Source organism: Manacus candei, unplaced genomic scaffold (genome assembly GCF_025592945.1).
Source record: "Manacus candei isolate 608988 ecotype Guabito, Panama unplaced genomic scaffold, ASM2559294v1 h1tg000052l, whole genome shotgun sequence".
In the NCBI taxonomy this organism is placed as follows: Eukaryota; Metazoa; Chordata; class Aves; order Passeriformes; family Pipridae; genus Manacus; species Manacus candei.
This window is the reverse complement of record NW_026138100.1, coordinates 4169726-4184117: the sequence shown is the minus strand read 5'-3', so window position 1 is coordinate 4184117 and position 14392 is coordinate 4169726. Positions and strand designations below refer to the sequence as shown.

Here is a 14392-nt window from a genome sequence, read left to right as displayed (position 1 = left end):
TTTAACAGATGTGGTATGGAACGGTGCAGTACAGTACATCACAGCATGGTATGGTACAGTACGGCAAGAAAGCACTGATTTGTCAGTGATTCTCAAATTTTTAGGCAGTCTATGTATGTCTCCTCACAATTTGCGGCCACCCATATTGCACATACATAGCAACTGACAGCAGACTTGTTTTTCACATATTCCTTGGACTGAACTGGATAATCCCCTCCTCCCTCCCAGGGACCGCAGACCGCAGGACTCCTGCGAGACCCCGCTCTTCAGGCTGCGCTAACTCAGGCGTTGTAGCGCTAGAAGGAAACTTCTTTCTTCTCCGCTTCCTGCTGCCAGCAGCGTTTGGGCTTTTCCCGCAGCGGCGCCCTCGGCGGGAGCGGGACTCAAAAGGAAGGGAGGGGCTGAGGAGCGGGCAGCCGCAGCGCTGCGGTACCCCCGAGCCCGGCCCTGGCCGCGGGGTGCCCCCGCCCTCCGTTCCGAGAGCCACCTCCCCTCCTCGCTCGCTGCTCCAGGCCAGGAGCCTGGGAACCTGAAGACTTCTCGGCGCCCCGGCGATGGAGATGGGTTTCTCCTCTTTCAAGCAGCTGGGTGAAGTCCACTGCACTTCCCCAAGTCGTGCATACAGCACAACGCCTATGTGCCCTAGCTGGGATATTTCTGAGTAGTGAGAGGAATACGGTGCCATTGATGCTCATCTCACCATTCCAGAGCAGAATAGCATCTTCGACCTCCAGTTATGTAGTAACAAGGGGAAATTTTCCTGAAATTAGACTACTGCAGGAACTCTGGTTTTAGTCACAGCTGTCATCCGAGAACCAAATTTCCAGGCATTTTTAATCTAATTCACTTATTCTTTATGTAACTGAATTAGAAAATACGATTAAGCATCACAGAATCTTCGGCATTGAGCCTGCCTAACCTTTAGTGAAACATGGAACAGAGAAACTTAATAGAGGTAAGAAAAAATGGTGAAATCATCTGTATAGATTCGGTACAATCGTTACTGAGTGAGTAGGAGGATTAGAGCACAAAAGCTCAAGAAAAAAAAATTAAGAAAAAAGAAAAGAGGATAATGACCTTTTCAGCTGAAATTCTTCCGGGACTGTTTGGCAAATATTCCAGGGCAGGCACTGAAGAGGTGCTGCCGGCCTGCACGCGGGTCCCACGCCCACTTCCCCCGTGTTTCTCTCCCTGTTGCTCACGGATCTCTCCGAGGTAGGGAAAATTCGAAGGAGAAAATCAAAGACTTGAAACTATCTGATTCTCCCTTACTCTGGCAGTGACTCCAGCCCCGAGGTTTGGGCTTAAGAACCCTAGAAAGAAGAGCTGAATCCCCTCCTGCTCACGGGGGTTTAATATACTCTCCAGCCGCGCTCCCTGCGCGCCCATGCTGCATGTGCCGGCGCTGGGATACGCGGAACGGTCACAAGCACCTGCGGTGCTTGGCTGCACCAAGCAGCACTTGGATGTGGGGTTTAATCCGTTTTACACGAACACACACACAGTTTAAACGAAAAATCAAAGACTGGCAAACCCCCCGACATCTGCTAAAATCAAGCTAAAACCCGGAGAAAAAATTTAAGACCAGCTCCCTGCGCATCTCGGGCGGGAACCCCTGTCAAGGACGGGCATGTGCCAGGGACGGAGAGGGACCAGCTCAGCATGAAAACACCAGAGAAGAGTTAGGGAAAGGAGTAACCTCTAGAGAAGGGGACTGCGTAGGGAAGTACGGGGGCTATAGGGGTGGGGAGGGAGCGGAGGGCTCCGGGGAGTGCCGCCACCTCCCCTCCGGCTATACCGGGTGCGGGCAGGGGTGCGCGGTACGACGTGCCCACCGCAGCCCCCGACGGCCGCCTGGTCTCCTGCCTGGTGAGGCGGAATCACCCCGCCGACGGGGCTCCGCTTCCTGCAGAACTATGTCATTAATATAAATCAAATAAGAGCCGGGGGGGCGAGGGGGAGGGAGAAGGTGGGGGAAGAGGTAGGGTGCGCTACTGCTCATGAGTTAAATATAAGTCTCTGACTGTCCTGAACAAAGCGACCGTCCCCTTGGGAAGGGTGACGTCTCTCCAGTAACGTGATTGCTTCTTTGGAAGCAGAAACGTGTAAACGCTATAAAACGCGGCGGCGCGCCGGGCAGCTCAGAGCGTGCGGCGAGACGGAGCTCTCCTCTTCATCCTCCTCCTCCTCCTCACCCTCTGCCACCGCTCCGGCAGCCGCGCAGCCGGTCAGGGCGCACTCCTCCAGCACCGCCTCGCTCCGCGCCCGCACAGCCAGACCCACCGACGGACTCGCGGCTCCGTGAGTAACTTTCCCTCCGCCGCAGCGGCAACTTCCCAGCGGATGAGGAGGGTACCCCCGTCCCACATCCACGCTTCCCTTCTCCCCTCCCGGACCCGCAGGGAAGACGTCTCGGCCGTCGGGGGAGTAGGGAGCGGTTCTGATGGCCCCGGGCAGCCGTGGAGGGACCCTTCCTTTTTGCCGCCTAAGTCGCTAAGCCCCGTGGGCCGCTGCCCCTCACAGCTGGCCGAGGGTCGCCTTCTGGGGTGCCAGCTCTCCCTGCCGGCAGCAGGGTCGCGGTGGCGGGGGAGCTGCCAGCGGCGTCTCTCGGGACCGGGACCGCGGTTGGGACGGGGCCGGGTGCCGGGGCAGTTGCGCGGCGGCCCAAGGCGAAGCCCCGGTACCTGGGCGCGGGGCCCGTCGGTGCGGGCGGGCCGGGTCGGTGGGTGACGGCTGCGCTCTTCCCTCCGCAGGTGGCGGCCATGGAGCACCGCGGCGCCTCCCCGCTCCTCCTCGCCCTCGCCCTCCTCAGCGCGCTCTGCTGGCGGGCGCGGGCGCTGCCCCCGAGAGGCGCCGCCTTCCCTCCCGTGCCGCGGTAAGGGCCGCGCTCCGCGCCGCGCCCCGCCGGCCCGCACGGGCCTGCCCGGCCCCGCCGGGAGCCGAGAGGGGCTGTGAAAGAGACAGTCCTCCCTTGCGCCCTTCTAACAAGCGCGCAGTGCCCTTCCAACAAACGGGCAGTGCCGCGCCTCCCGTCGGGGCGTTTGTCCGGGGACGGGAGGGGGCGCGAGGTCTTCAAGGTGAGGCTCCGGTCAGGCGTGTCCCGGCCGGTGCCCGCTGATCTCACCTGTAAAAGCCCCCGGGACATGGACTCACCTCCCGCGGCGGCTGCCCCACGGGCTGGGAAGCGGTGACCGCGGTATGTGCGGGAGGCGGAGGGGATGTAGGTTACGGTGTGCCCTTGGACGTGAGCGTGTCGGTCGGAACAGACCGGTGCGTAGGTTTTGTACCTCTAAGTGCTTTGGCTGGTTGAAGTTCCTATTAGTTGTTCAGCTAAGTTAAATCAGGTGGTAGAACGGTGCGGTTTACATTTAGGTAAGAGGAATATAATGTGTATAAATACCAATGGTAAAAAGTACGGCAAACCAGCGCGGTGACTGACTTACAAAAGGTGTGACTTGAACTGGTTTATCTTATGCAGCAACTTAGCACGATTTTTTTACCAGACAGAAGTCTTACATGACTCAGATACATAAGCAGTGCCAATAGTGACCACAAAATTACAAGAGTGATAGCCTATCCTACTTTTAATGTGTGATTTCTGCACATCATCACATGCAGGAGTTTCCTACGGTGATGGGAGCCTATTGTCTGCCAGAGAACATAAGAGTAGCCAGAAGGAATGTCTGATATCATACCACTGCTATGCAGTCACACTGCCCTTGATAAAATAAGACACGTCATAGGAAACAGCAGTATATGAAAATGTGAAGTAACTGTAAATCAGTTTATTCAAAGCAATTGATGTGATAAACATTTTAAGAGATTAAATGTGAATATTTATGAGAGAATAAAAACACATAGAGATACATGACTGAACTTCGTATATTTAATTTAAAGTTCTTGATGTATTTGTTTTCTTTGGAGAAGGCCTAAGAATTGTTTCATTATGCATTTCAGTGCATATCTTAAATCTTAACTGGGAGGTTAGTACGTCACAGGAACTGTTTTCACTTTGCAAGTGTAGTGGCTGTTAATTCCATCCATCATTTATACAAAATATAGTTGTTAGAAAAAATTTCGTGGTTGTCACTTGTGCTGTAATCACCACACATTATGCACTGTTCACTGAAATAAACTGCGTGCGATGACAACACATATCTAGAAAATATACATTTGAGAGAAGGATCTGTTAAGTCAATTAATCTACCATTCAGCATTGATTCTACCTGAAAGTGACTTTTATTTTATCTAGACTTCTTTAAAATGCCTTACAGATTAAAGTAGGTAGATGTGCATTTTTGACACAAACCAAATGTAAGCTACATTGAAGTGTTGCATGTCCTCAGCTAGCTGTACTTTATATGGTTTCTTTCTCCAACAGATTGGGAAACAGAATGCCATTTGATGGAGCCAGTGAACCTGACCATGCCCGTGGGTCATTAAAATCAGAATCAGACATTTTGCAGAACACACTACCTGAAAATGAGAAATTCTATTTTGATCTGTCCAGAATTATTGATACGTGAGTTTCTTCATTATCATAAATACAAATGATGATGGACTACTTGATTTATGCCATTCACATTTTCAAATTGAGAAACAGGAAAGGAAGATTCAATTACAGAAGAAAAACACACAGCCGCTGGTTGAGTACTGGTAGCAGTAGGGATGTTGGCAGAAATGTTGATTGCATTGCCATCCTGGCATGATGAATGCGTTCACTTTCCAGGAAGGGCTAAAAATTATATTGTGAAAATCTGGAAGCTGTTTTATGAAATTAGTTTAATTTAATATGTACAATAGATAAATTAAGGAAAGCAGTATGATTACAAAATGAACGTTATCAAAATGATATGAACCCAGGCTGTATTGTAGAGTTTATTTATTGTCCATTTCAGAAATGCAAGGCATGCTGATGGAATTTTCACCAGTGTCTACAGCCATCTTTTGGCTAAACTTGCTGTGAAGAGATATCTGCATTCGCTTATTAGAAAACGAGTTAGGTGAGGTGACACTTACATTAGGTAGATTTTTTTCCTAGCTGACTTCACTGACATCTTTTCTCCCTTCTGTACCTAAGTTCTCCTTTTTGTGATTTAGAGATAATGAAAAAGAAGATGCTATAATTATGGAGGAGCTGAAAATCCTATATAAGTATTTAGTGATATTACTAAATGATTATGTTACTATTTATTCCTGATACAGTTGTGAGAGGTAGAGCAATAGACACTGTACAAAGCATGGAAAATATATTATAATGATTAGCATGGAAAATATATTATAATGATTAGCATGGTAATTTGCTAATTCTTTTTCTCTGGTTGTGTTTTTACTAGCTTTGTGGATGAATGGCAAAAGTAAATACAAAATGAATGATTATTCAGTACTTACATAACAACAAGGAAATGCTCAATGAAATTAAGGAAAAATTGGTTTATAGTGAAAATGTAAAGGAGTTGTTTTTTCCAACTGTAGAACATATTGCCAGATGTTTGTGAGATCCATATTGTAGCAGGATTCAAAAAAGAAAGAGCAAAATTCATAGACAAGGGGTCTGGATGCAACTTCCAGACTGGGACATTCATAAACTAATGGTTGTGGGGTGCTGGGAAGGATCACTGTATACTTTTCTTGTTTTCATATCCCTAAGCAGCAGCTACTGGTTACTTTTGGGAATGTATTAGTAGAATGCTTTGGACTGATCCACTATGACAGTTCCATTGAGAGGCTACTCCATATGCTCAAAAGCTGAGTAAAAATTAGGTCCTCCATTTGTGTCAATGCTGCCTTTGTTCCAGAACATATAATTCCAGTTTCTCATATGTTATAAACTAACATAGATAATTTAAAACAGAACACACTGAGGCTTCCCAAGGTTGTGAATGAAAAATAGGCCTCCAGGTTTGGATTTCACAAGGTGTGTTTTTTTCTTCTGAAACCTCCTTAGAACAAGTAATTATAGCTACTTATGGGATGCTACACTTTTACTTTCCTCGGTGGCAGGCTCCCTCTTCACAGCATTCAATATGAACAGTGATGGGGTCCTTTAAGACTTACTGTGACTTAAACCAAGCTGCACCTTGGCATTGTACTAAAATTTTACACAGTTTGTACTAATATTTATAAAAATTATAGACATCAGAATAAAATCTGTTTATTTAAAATAGTAATCTGGGCTATGAGAACAGATAGGAGGGAGTAATGAATTCCACACTCAACCACTTGATCTTGCAGAATTCCTGGGACAAGTGATCTAGAAATCATTGAGTATGGATCCTAATTGCATGGGCCATGGCAAAGTTGAGTAGGAGAAAAAAATCAGTGGAAGGTGTGCCCAAAAAGACTGAATACTAATCTTTGGAATTTGATCCTTGTTATTAAAATACGCAGTAAGCAATAAAAGCCGTGGCTTCTTTTCAACAGAAGAAAGATCCAAAGTCATAGTTGGAAATGAAAGCTGAAATGAAAATTTAATTTTATTAGCTAATCAGTATTGTAAAGTTTGTTTCACTCATTTAAAGGTATCTACTTTTAACCAGATATTATCTATTAATTTTTTCTTCATAATTGTGTATTACCAGCTCTCAGGACAGTCCTGTCAAACGCCATTCTGATGCTGTCTTCACTGACAACTACAGCCGCTTTCGAAAGCAGATGGCTGTGAAGAAATACTTAAACTCAGTTTTAACTGGAAAAAGAAGGTACTATAAGAAAGCAAATATATATTGTTTCCATACTTTTGTGGTATTAAGACAGAAAAGGTTTATATCCATTTATGTATACAGAGAGGGCAAACAAGAGGCAATGAACATTAATGACTTGATAGCATAGTTTATAGCATGGTTTTCAAATACAGACAACATTTTCTTCCTGACTGGAACAGACACTACAATCAAATTAGAATAAAAGAATAAAGAGGAGACTGCTTCTGGTAATTTTAAAAAGCTTCTGACAGATTCAGAAATGTTTTTGTTTATGAAAAATCTTCCTAAGGAAAGAATCCACAGAGCTATGGAACATGAGAAACAATTTTATAAAGAAATTTATTGAAAATTTTCCTCTAAATAAACACATGAAATGAAAAATTAGAAGTCCATAGAAGGCCATATGTCCTAATCAGTATAGGTGAGAAGTGCGAGCATACATTTTTGTAGACCCTGTATTCTGTCTATATATTCACTCATTTAGACATCTGCTTTTAAATGGCTCTTCATTCATTAAACATGCTATTTCACATTTTATAACACTTTGGTATAAATATAAAAAAATGTGCAGAAGCTACAGTTAGAAGGCGGCTTTGCTTTCTTGTTTGCTTTTTCTTCTGAGAGCAATAAAACTTATTTCTGATCCACAACAGCCAGGAAGAGCTAAACCCTGCTAAACTTCGAGATGAAGCAGAACTTCCTGAACCTTCCTTCTCAGAAAACTATGATTCTGTAGATGAGCTGTTGAGCCACCTCCCTCTGGTATGCCCAGATTTTCTTTCCTCTTGTTGTCTGTTACTTGACTCGACCCATAAAATGAGATTAATTGTATATGAAGTGTGATCTATTAAAAATCAGAATCATCTAGGAAAGGGAGTCATGTTCCATGAAATGCTTATGTTATAGAGATTGTGTCTGAATAAAATAATAATTTTAATAATAAGATTTAAGGTATCCCATGAATGCTTTTATTGAAAATTCATAATTAAATGCCACTGTTAATAATGCACCTAACTCACTGGGGTGTTTCAACCAGTGTGCACTGTAGAATAAAACCAGAACTGACTCATTTTTAATTACAAAGACTATTATTTCTTCAGAAAACAAACTCAAGGATATTTCTTTTAATTAAAAAAAAAATGCTGCAGATTTTGTTTAACATCTATTTCATCAGAAAGGAGTTGCCCCCAGAACTAAGAGGATCAACAACATGAACTTTATGCATAAAGAAAGCACTTGACCCCTACCTAGGGGAGGATCATCTGACATGCAGATATTACAGTTGCTGTTTTCTATTTAGCTACCACTATTTTTTTTTCTAAAATCATTCACAAATGCGTTTCCTTGGTTTACTGAAATGGAAACCTTTCTCATCAACACTTGCAGGAATATAACATTGAAAAGGTAACATAGAAACATAAAAGTTAATTGAGTTTGGTATTCTTAAAAGTGCATTATCAAACTGATGGTAGTATGGTTTTTGGCATTCAGCTATGTCTCAAATACAAGCAAGAAAAAAGATTAAAAGACTACTCTTGAGGATAACTTTTTTTTTTGGGGGGAGGAGCTGGGGATGATACAAGAAAAGACATTTCTCCAAACTTTGTTTCCTTACTAGACTTAAAAAAAAAGAGAAAATATTCTTTTCCTTTCCAGTTCTTCTTAAGTTCCCAAATATTAGAAAGGACATAAACTGCTTATGCTTTGAGGATTGAAATAATTTGTAAGTGATGTGGTTCTGGAAAGAAATGTTCTTTCTAGATAGGATTATCATGAAACATATCTGCTCCTGGATTTTGAACCTTCTAAAACTTCTGGCATTGACTAAAAGAGAAATAGTAGTGCAGCACTTTTAAAGCATATTTCTCCTTTGCTTTTCAGGACCTCTGAAGGACACCTGGTAAAGTCTATGACAAGAACAAGCTATTTTTGAGTTCCACATGGTATTTCAAAGAGATGACTTTAGTCATCAAACCAGAACAAATATGTTGTGAAGTGACAGTTGTGATATATTTGTTTCTTATGTAATAAAAGTTAATATTTACATTGTAAATATTACTCTAGAGTTCTCTACTGAAAGCTGTACATATGGATGCCAGTTTAACTTATGAGAAGTCTGTGAGTCCATATGCTGTAAATCCTTTCCTTCAATAAATTCATTTGAAAATGAGTGTGCAGCTGAAAAGAGCCCATCTTGACTAATTAATTGGCTTATTTTAGATGTGGTACAACTTCAGACAAACATGTAGGATAATAGGAATACATCTCCAGATAGCTCCATAATCAGCATGTAAAAACATGAGGAAAAGAATGTGCAAACTGTGTAAAACTGCTTTACAAAGATCTCTGAAGGTTATTGCCAAGAAAAAGGCAAAGCTTTTCTAGCAGCTTACCAAGCAATTAGAGAAAATAAAAAAGCATTACAAATTTGACGTCCAGAAGCATCTTTCCTTTCTGTTCACATTTTTAATATTTCACAACATACAAATCATATTAAGACCAAAAATGTATCCTTTATTTTCAATTGTGTTTTGTATGTGGTGGAGCTGACAAAGCACTAAAAGAATGCAATCCCTTGATTCGTTTGATGCCTAAAGTCATCAGTTATTCTACACTTAATTGTAGCTTTGATGATGAAATTATTGCTTATATATAAAATAGATCTGAAGACAGTTTACTATTTTTTTAGGATGAATGTAATTTACAGACATGCAGACAATAAATAATTTTATTATCATGGCAAACAATTGCTGGTTTGAATCAGTGCTACAGGTAACTGGAACAGTAGAGGTCCCAGCAAGTCCTGTCTCTACTATAATAGTAGAGGAAGATAATATTTTTAACTGATCTATGCTATGTTATATTAGAAAGATGAGCCAATAAGCCTCCAGTTCCCATTTCTGTAGTTTCCTATCACTGTAGATGACTGTGGAACTAGAAATTTGCAGCTGTTTGATTCACAGCACTGTTGCTGTGAATCAAAATCTCGATGTATTTTATTAAGTTTGTGGATTTAATCAATTAGATCATTTTCTAAAGAATCATTTATTGTTGTAAGACTAATAGTTCCACTGCAATGAGGACAGTGCATGGTACTGCATGCACAACGTATGAAATCCATATTCTTGAGTGATACCAGCCATAATAATCTTGTGACTCCCCTTTTACCGCCTAGAAAAAGAAGTAGGAAAACTTATCAGACCTACTTACAAGCTCAATTTGGAATTTCATAGTTATAAATCATACATATGCACACATAGACAGTGATAAAACTGATTTGCAAGTTTCACTGACAAGTTTACTTTTCCCATTTAGAATGAAACTTCTAACATGATAAAATTTGAGATTTATGGAGACTAGTTCTCATAAATATGTAGCCTTCTGATTTGCAACTTTTTGGAATATTGGCAACTGCATGTAGAAAGAAAATCAACTTGCATGGATCAGATGCTAATATTGCTATTTCTATCTAGCCTTGACAGAATCTATTTTAGTCTAAGCAAATGAGTGGTCCACAGAAGTTAGATGCAATTTTGAAGTCTTCTCTTGAAAAGTGGCTTTCCACCCCCAATTCCTATCGTATTATGAACATTTCAGTGTAAAAACATCTTTGTAAATATTTGAAGGATACTAATGGACTAATGCTATAGTATTTAATTAGAATTTTTCTTCATTGTAGTTTGAACTACATTGGTATTTCTGGGATAAGTAATCTTTGAAAAAAATAAGTGAAAAAACCCAACTAGAAGCAAAGCTGCATATGGTCTTTATACACAGAATTTTTTGTTTGAATATATGTGATCTTCATTCACTCAGTTTAAAGTAACAAAAATTGGAATGATCAAACTTTTGATTCTGCAATTCCAGAAATATTTTTTCTAAATGTTCCTTTTTTAATTTTTTTTTCTGCTTACCAATAAGACATCTGATGGAAGAACTTGTCTTCCATGTCTAATATATTATCTCCCTGATATTTTGTTCTCCATAGAAAACCACAGAACCTTGGAACATGCATTTTCTGTGTTCCAATGGAGTCGTTAGAAAGAAAAAAATGGACACTTATTAGAAATCATATATATATATCTGTGTGTATATATATTTTTTTTTTTAAATGAAATTAATAATTTCATTTTAATAATACCATGGTAGGTTCCTCTGAGAGTTAGCAAATTGAGACAGTCTAAAAGGCATGCTAAATTTTATGTACATTTTAGCGAAACCTAGCACTGACAGGAGAGATTTTAACCTCCAGAATACAATACCTGACTTGATATTTGTGTTAAAGGATGGCTTTTAACTTGTCATAGCAACTTTTGGCATTCTATAGGAGATTTAAAGCCCAATTAATACACTGAGAGGAATTAATTGTGGAAGACGTAACACTGTTCACCTCAACTCCATAGGCAAGCGGTCATGATAAGGTTAAATGATAAAAACGAAGAGAAATTGCAGCATTTCGCTAAATGAGACAAATTTTCAGCCTGTCAATGAACCTTGACACATGTCACCAACCTTACAGCCCACCTGCAAAATGTCATAAGTGTGGAATCAAAGCATTGCATTAATTAGGAGAATGGAAGGGGCAGCCGCAAAGGGAGTGTCGGGAGTACTGCTGAGAGGAAACAAATACCCAGGAGATTTTGAAGAGCGTCACTGACAGAGAATGCAATCACTAGAGAGGAAGGAATAAAACAGTGAAGCGTTATTGGGGTATATGATAAAGAAACATCTCACCATGTTTTACCAGAATTTCACTTCTAATACAGGGTAGGAATACATGTGATCTTACAGGATAGAACTAATTAGTTTTTGTTTTATTGAATGGGGTTTACTTTTTAAAGCTACTGCTTGGAACTCTTTAAGAAAGGGAGAGAATCACCTTGGTACATCTTCACCAGGACTAGAAGAGCACATTTTCTGGTCATAAAACCATGGAGAGGATTTGCATGCTTGGGTGCATCTGTACATTCATCACCCACTCAAGAACAACCCTCAGGATTGTGAATAAAATCATGAGTTGCAAATACTGACAAAACAATTTAAAATTACAGCCAGTAAAAGCACATTAAAAATGAACAAAACTCTAACAGCCCCTCTGATAATCTAAATGAGTTTGAGGGGCTATGAGTGTTTGTTCCACCTGAAAGTCTGAGAAAAAAAATTATGCTTAAAAATATGAAAATCAGTAACTTGGATCCAAAGCATAGGTGTAACTTCATGTATGGACATATTGAATTCTCCCCAGAGATGGACCTTTTGGGAAGAGATATATGTATACAGGAATAATTTTTTTCCTTGCAAAGTATTCAGGGAAGGGAGATGGAAAAGACTGTCAACTGTCTCTTGTGATATTACCTGTGCTTTCCACTACCTCTTTACTTTCCCTTGTTTTCTCTCTCCCTCCTTCACTTACCACAAGCTTTCCAGTCTTTAATAATTGCACCATTGCATTGCAAAGCTAGTATATACCTATGCTTTTGAGAGGACCACTTACAGGAGACCTTAAATTTATGGTGCAGCAATCTAACAACTACCGGTCCTGGTTGATGGAGATGAGTATTGCAGAGAACCTGGCAAACCAGATTTGCAAGAGCAACTTGGGTTCTGCTCACCAACTACCCCTGACTTCTCATGAGAGATTTCCCATTTGCTATATGACTGGCACAGAAGTTTGACCTTTCCTTGGGTACATCAAACAGAACTTACGTCCTCCTGGGGCTTGCACTGGCTCAGGCAACTACAATATTTTCAGTTTTTCTCATTTCTGCTCTAGATAAGTCACAGACAAATCACTTGCCAAGTTGCCAAGCTGGTTTGGAACTGGAGGTAGGAAACTAGACACTCAGCTTTTACATCAGTCTTTAAAAAAGTCCAAAGAATAATTTGATATATCTTTCACTTCTAAAGTAAACAAACAGAAAAAGTGCTATTTCAGTTTTGTACAGATATGTATGCAGATCACTTAGTAGGGAGGGGAAAAGCAACTTTTCCTTGTGAGGATAAGTATTTTCAATAACTTAATTGATCACCTTTTGTAAATAAAAATATGACTGATTATTCAAAGATTAAACTCAATGTGACATAAATCATAATGATACAGTAAAAGAGATGAATATCTAAATATCAACATTACCATGGTGAGAACAGTATTTTCAGTACAGCTTTCTTTTGAGTAAGAATGGGGACTGTTTCTATAATGAGTTGAAAAAAGGAGAAAAAGAAACTTGTTCTTCCCCACTGAGTGAATTATTTAGTATTAGATAGAGTTTTGCACAGGATAATATGCTTAAAAGAGTGTACATGAGGATGGTGCATAAGAGACATTTTCTGGATCTTTTTCTGGAACTGGTCTGGATGTTTAGAACCCCTATTTCACATTTCAAAGAGACCACAGCTTCTAAGAGCCTAACTTATTTCTAAATGTCATATATAAATGTGTTTAGTATGTAAATACAATTACTAAATAATAATTTTCTCTTATCCGACACATATCCTGGTTTTGGAATGGAGGGAAAGCAGAAACTAAAAAGAGTCTCTGTTGTTACATGGGATGTATCAGTGACGACCTTTCTACTTAGGAAATGTACTCAGAGCAACAGCTTTTGTCAGTAGTTTATGAAATAGCCAAGCTATTAACTGGGAGGTGACACATCAGCTTTTTGATAGAGGAGAATTCATTTATATAGACCCTGGGAGGCTCCATATAAATGTTTGCTTATTTTATATACTATTGAACTGCTTTTCACAGAAAGTGGTCACAAGTATATTTGACAGATGTCCTATCACCATTTGTTTCTATTCTAACACAGTTCTTCGTCTTTGTCTTTCAGAGAGTCCCTCTTCCCATAATCACAGCCAAAACATCTGCATACTCTTTTAGTCAAGCAATTTTGCTTCTTATTAGGGAGTATAGAAAGCAAACTGCTACATTCTAGAAAGATTCTTCATGAAAAGGATAAATAATATATGCAGAAAGAGTGAGTCTTGGTTAAAAAGTAAGAAGAGTTTGAAAAATTCTGGACTTGGTGCAGATAGTTTTCCATCTGATGATTCCTTCCAGAGCAGTGCATTGTACTTAGTGTTCCAAAGCTGGTGTCAGAATTCTGGTCTTGAGAAGTGAAGTATGTAGTAAGAAAGAAGAAACTGGTAAATGTTGAGGTAGAGTAGATGAAGACTATCTTCAAAAAAGTACTTGGTGTTAAACATAATTTATATATGGCCTTTTATTCCCTGTAGATTTAAGACTCTTGCTTTGAGAAGAAATAGCCATTTCTTGCTGTCTGAGGGCCTCACATCATGGAAGTTCATTCATTAACTTAACAAGCTCCCTCAGGAGCACAGCTGAGTTGTTTGTCCCCTAATTCTGCTGCTGCACAGATCTAGTGGCTGTACTTGTTGGGAACCTTCTTTTTACTGGCAGTCGAAACGTTTAAGACACCCTACCAACCATCTGTTACTATCCTAATGTTCTCATTGTAAGAGTACTATTACTCCTCTCAGGATGTATTTATAGACTGCATGTCCCTCCCAGCCCTGCTTTGTTAGGCTAAAGAAACAGTCTGTCTTGTATCATCTTGTAAATTACTCTAAATTTCCAAGATTGTGCTGGAGCCCCGTGTCCAGTGGACTCATGTTCCGGAGTGAGTTTAACACTTCTAAATTACTGTTTTTCCGATATAGTTTCACCT

General features: G+C 40.6%; 1 protein-coding gene across 2 annotated transcripts; it reads left to right on the top strand.

Moving 5' to 3' along the window:
• Positions 1 to 2049: 2049 nt before the first annotated feature.
• Positions 2050 to 9136, top strand: VIP (vasoactive intestinal peptide). 2 transcript variants are annotated; one of them, XM_051801704.1, is made up of 7 exons: positions 2050 to 2301; positions 2754 to 2875; positions 4382 to 4522; positions 4899 to 5003; positions 6582 to 6701; positions 7358 to 7466; positions 8586 to 9136. In XM_051801704.1, exons 2-7 carry the CDS (start codon positions 2763 to 2765, stop codon positions 8592 to 8594), a joined length of 597 nt encoding a protein of 198 aa, XP_051657664.1. In that variant the 5' UTR covers positions 2050 to 2301; positions 2754 to 2762; the 3' UTR covers positions 8595 to 9136. The 2 variants fall into 2 exon arrangements, with proteins under 2 accessions (XP_051657664.1, XP_051657665.1); XM_051801705.1 differs by lacking the exon at positions 4899 to 5003.
• The last annotated feature ends 5256 nt before the right edge of the window (positions 9137 to 14392 follow it).

Bases quoted from the DNA above. Each gene is read 5' to 3' on its own strand.
- VIP (XM_051801704.1), top strand. From the start codon at position 2,763: ATGGAGCACCGCGGCGCCTCCCCGCTCCTCCTCGCCCTCGCCCTCCTC. The intron at 2,876-4,381 runs GTAAGGGCCGCG...TTTCTCCAACAG, and splicing joins GCCTTCCCTCCCGTGCCGCG to ATTGGGAAACAGAATGCCAT. The intron at 4,523-4,898 runs GTGAGTTTCTTC...TGTCCATTTCAG, and splicing joins CTGTCCAGAATTATTGATAC to AAATGCAAGGCATGCTGATG.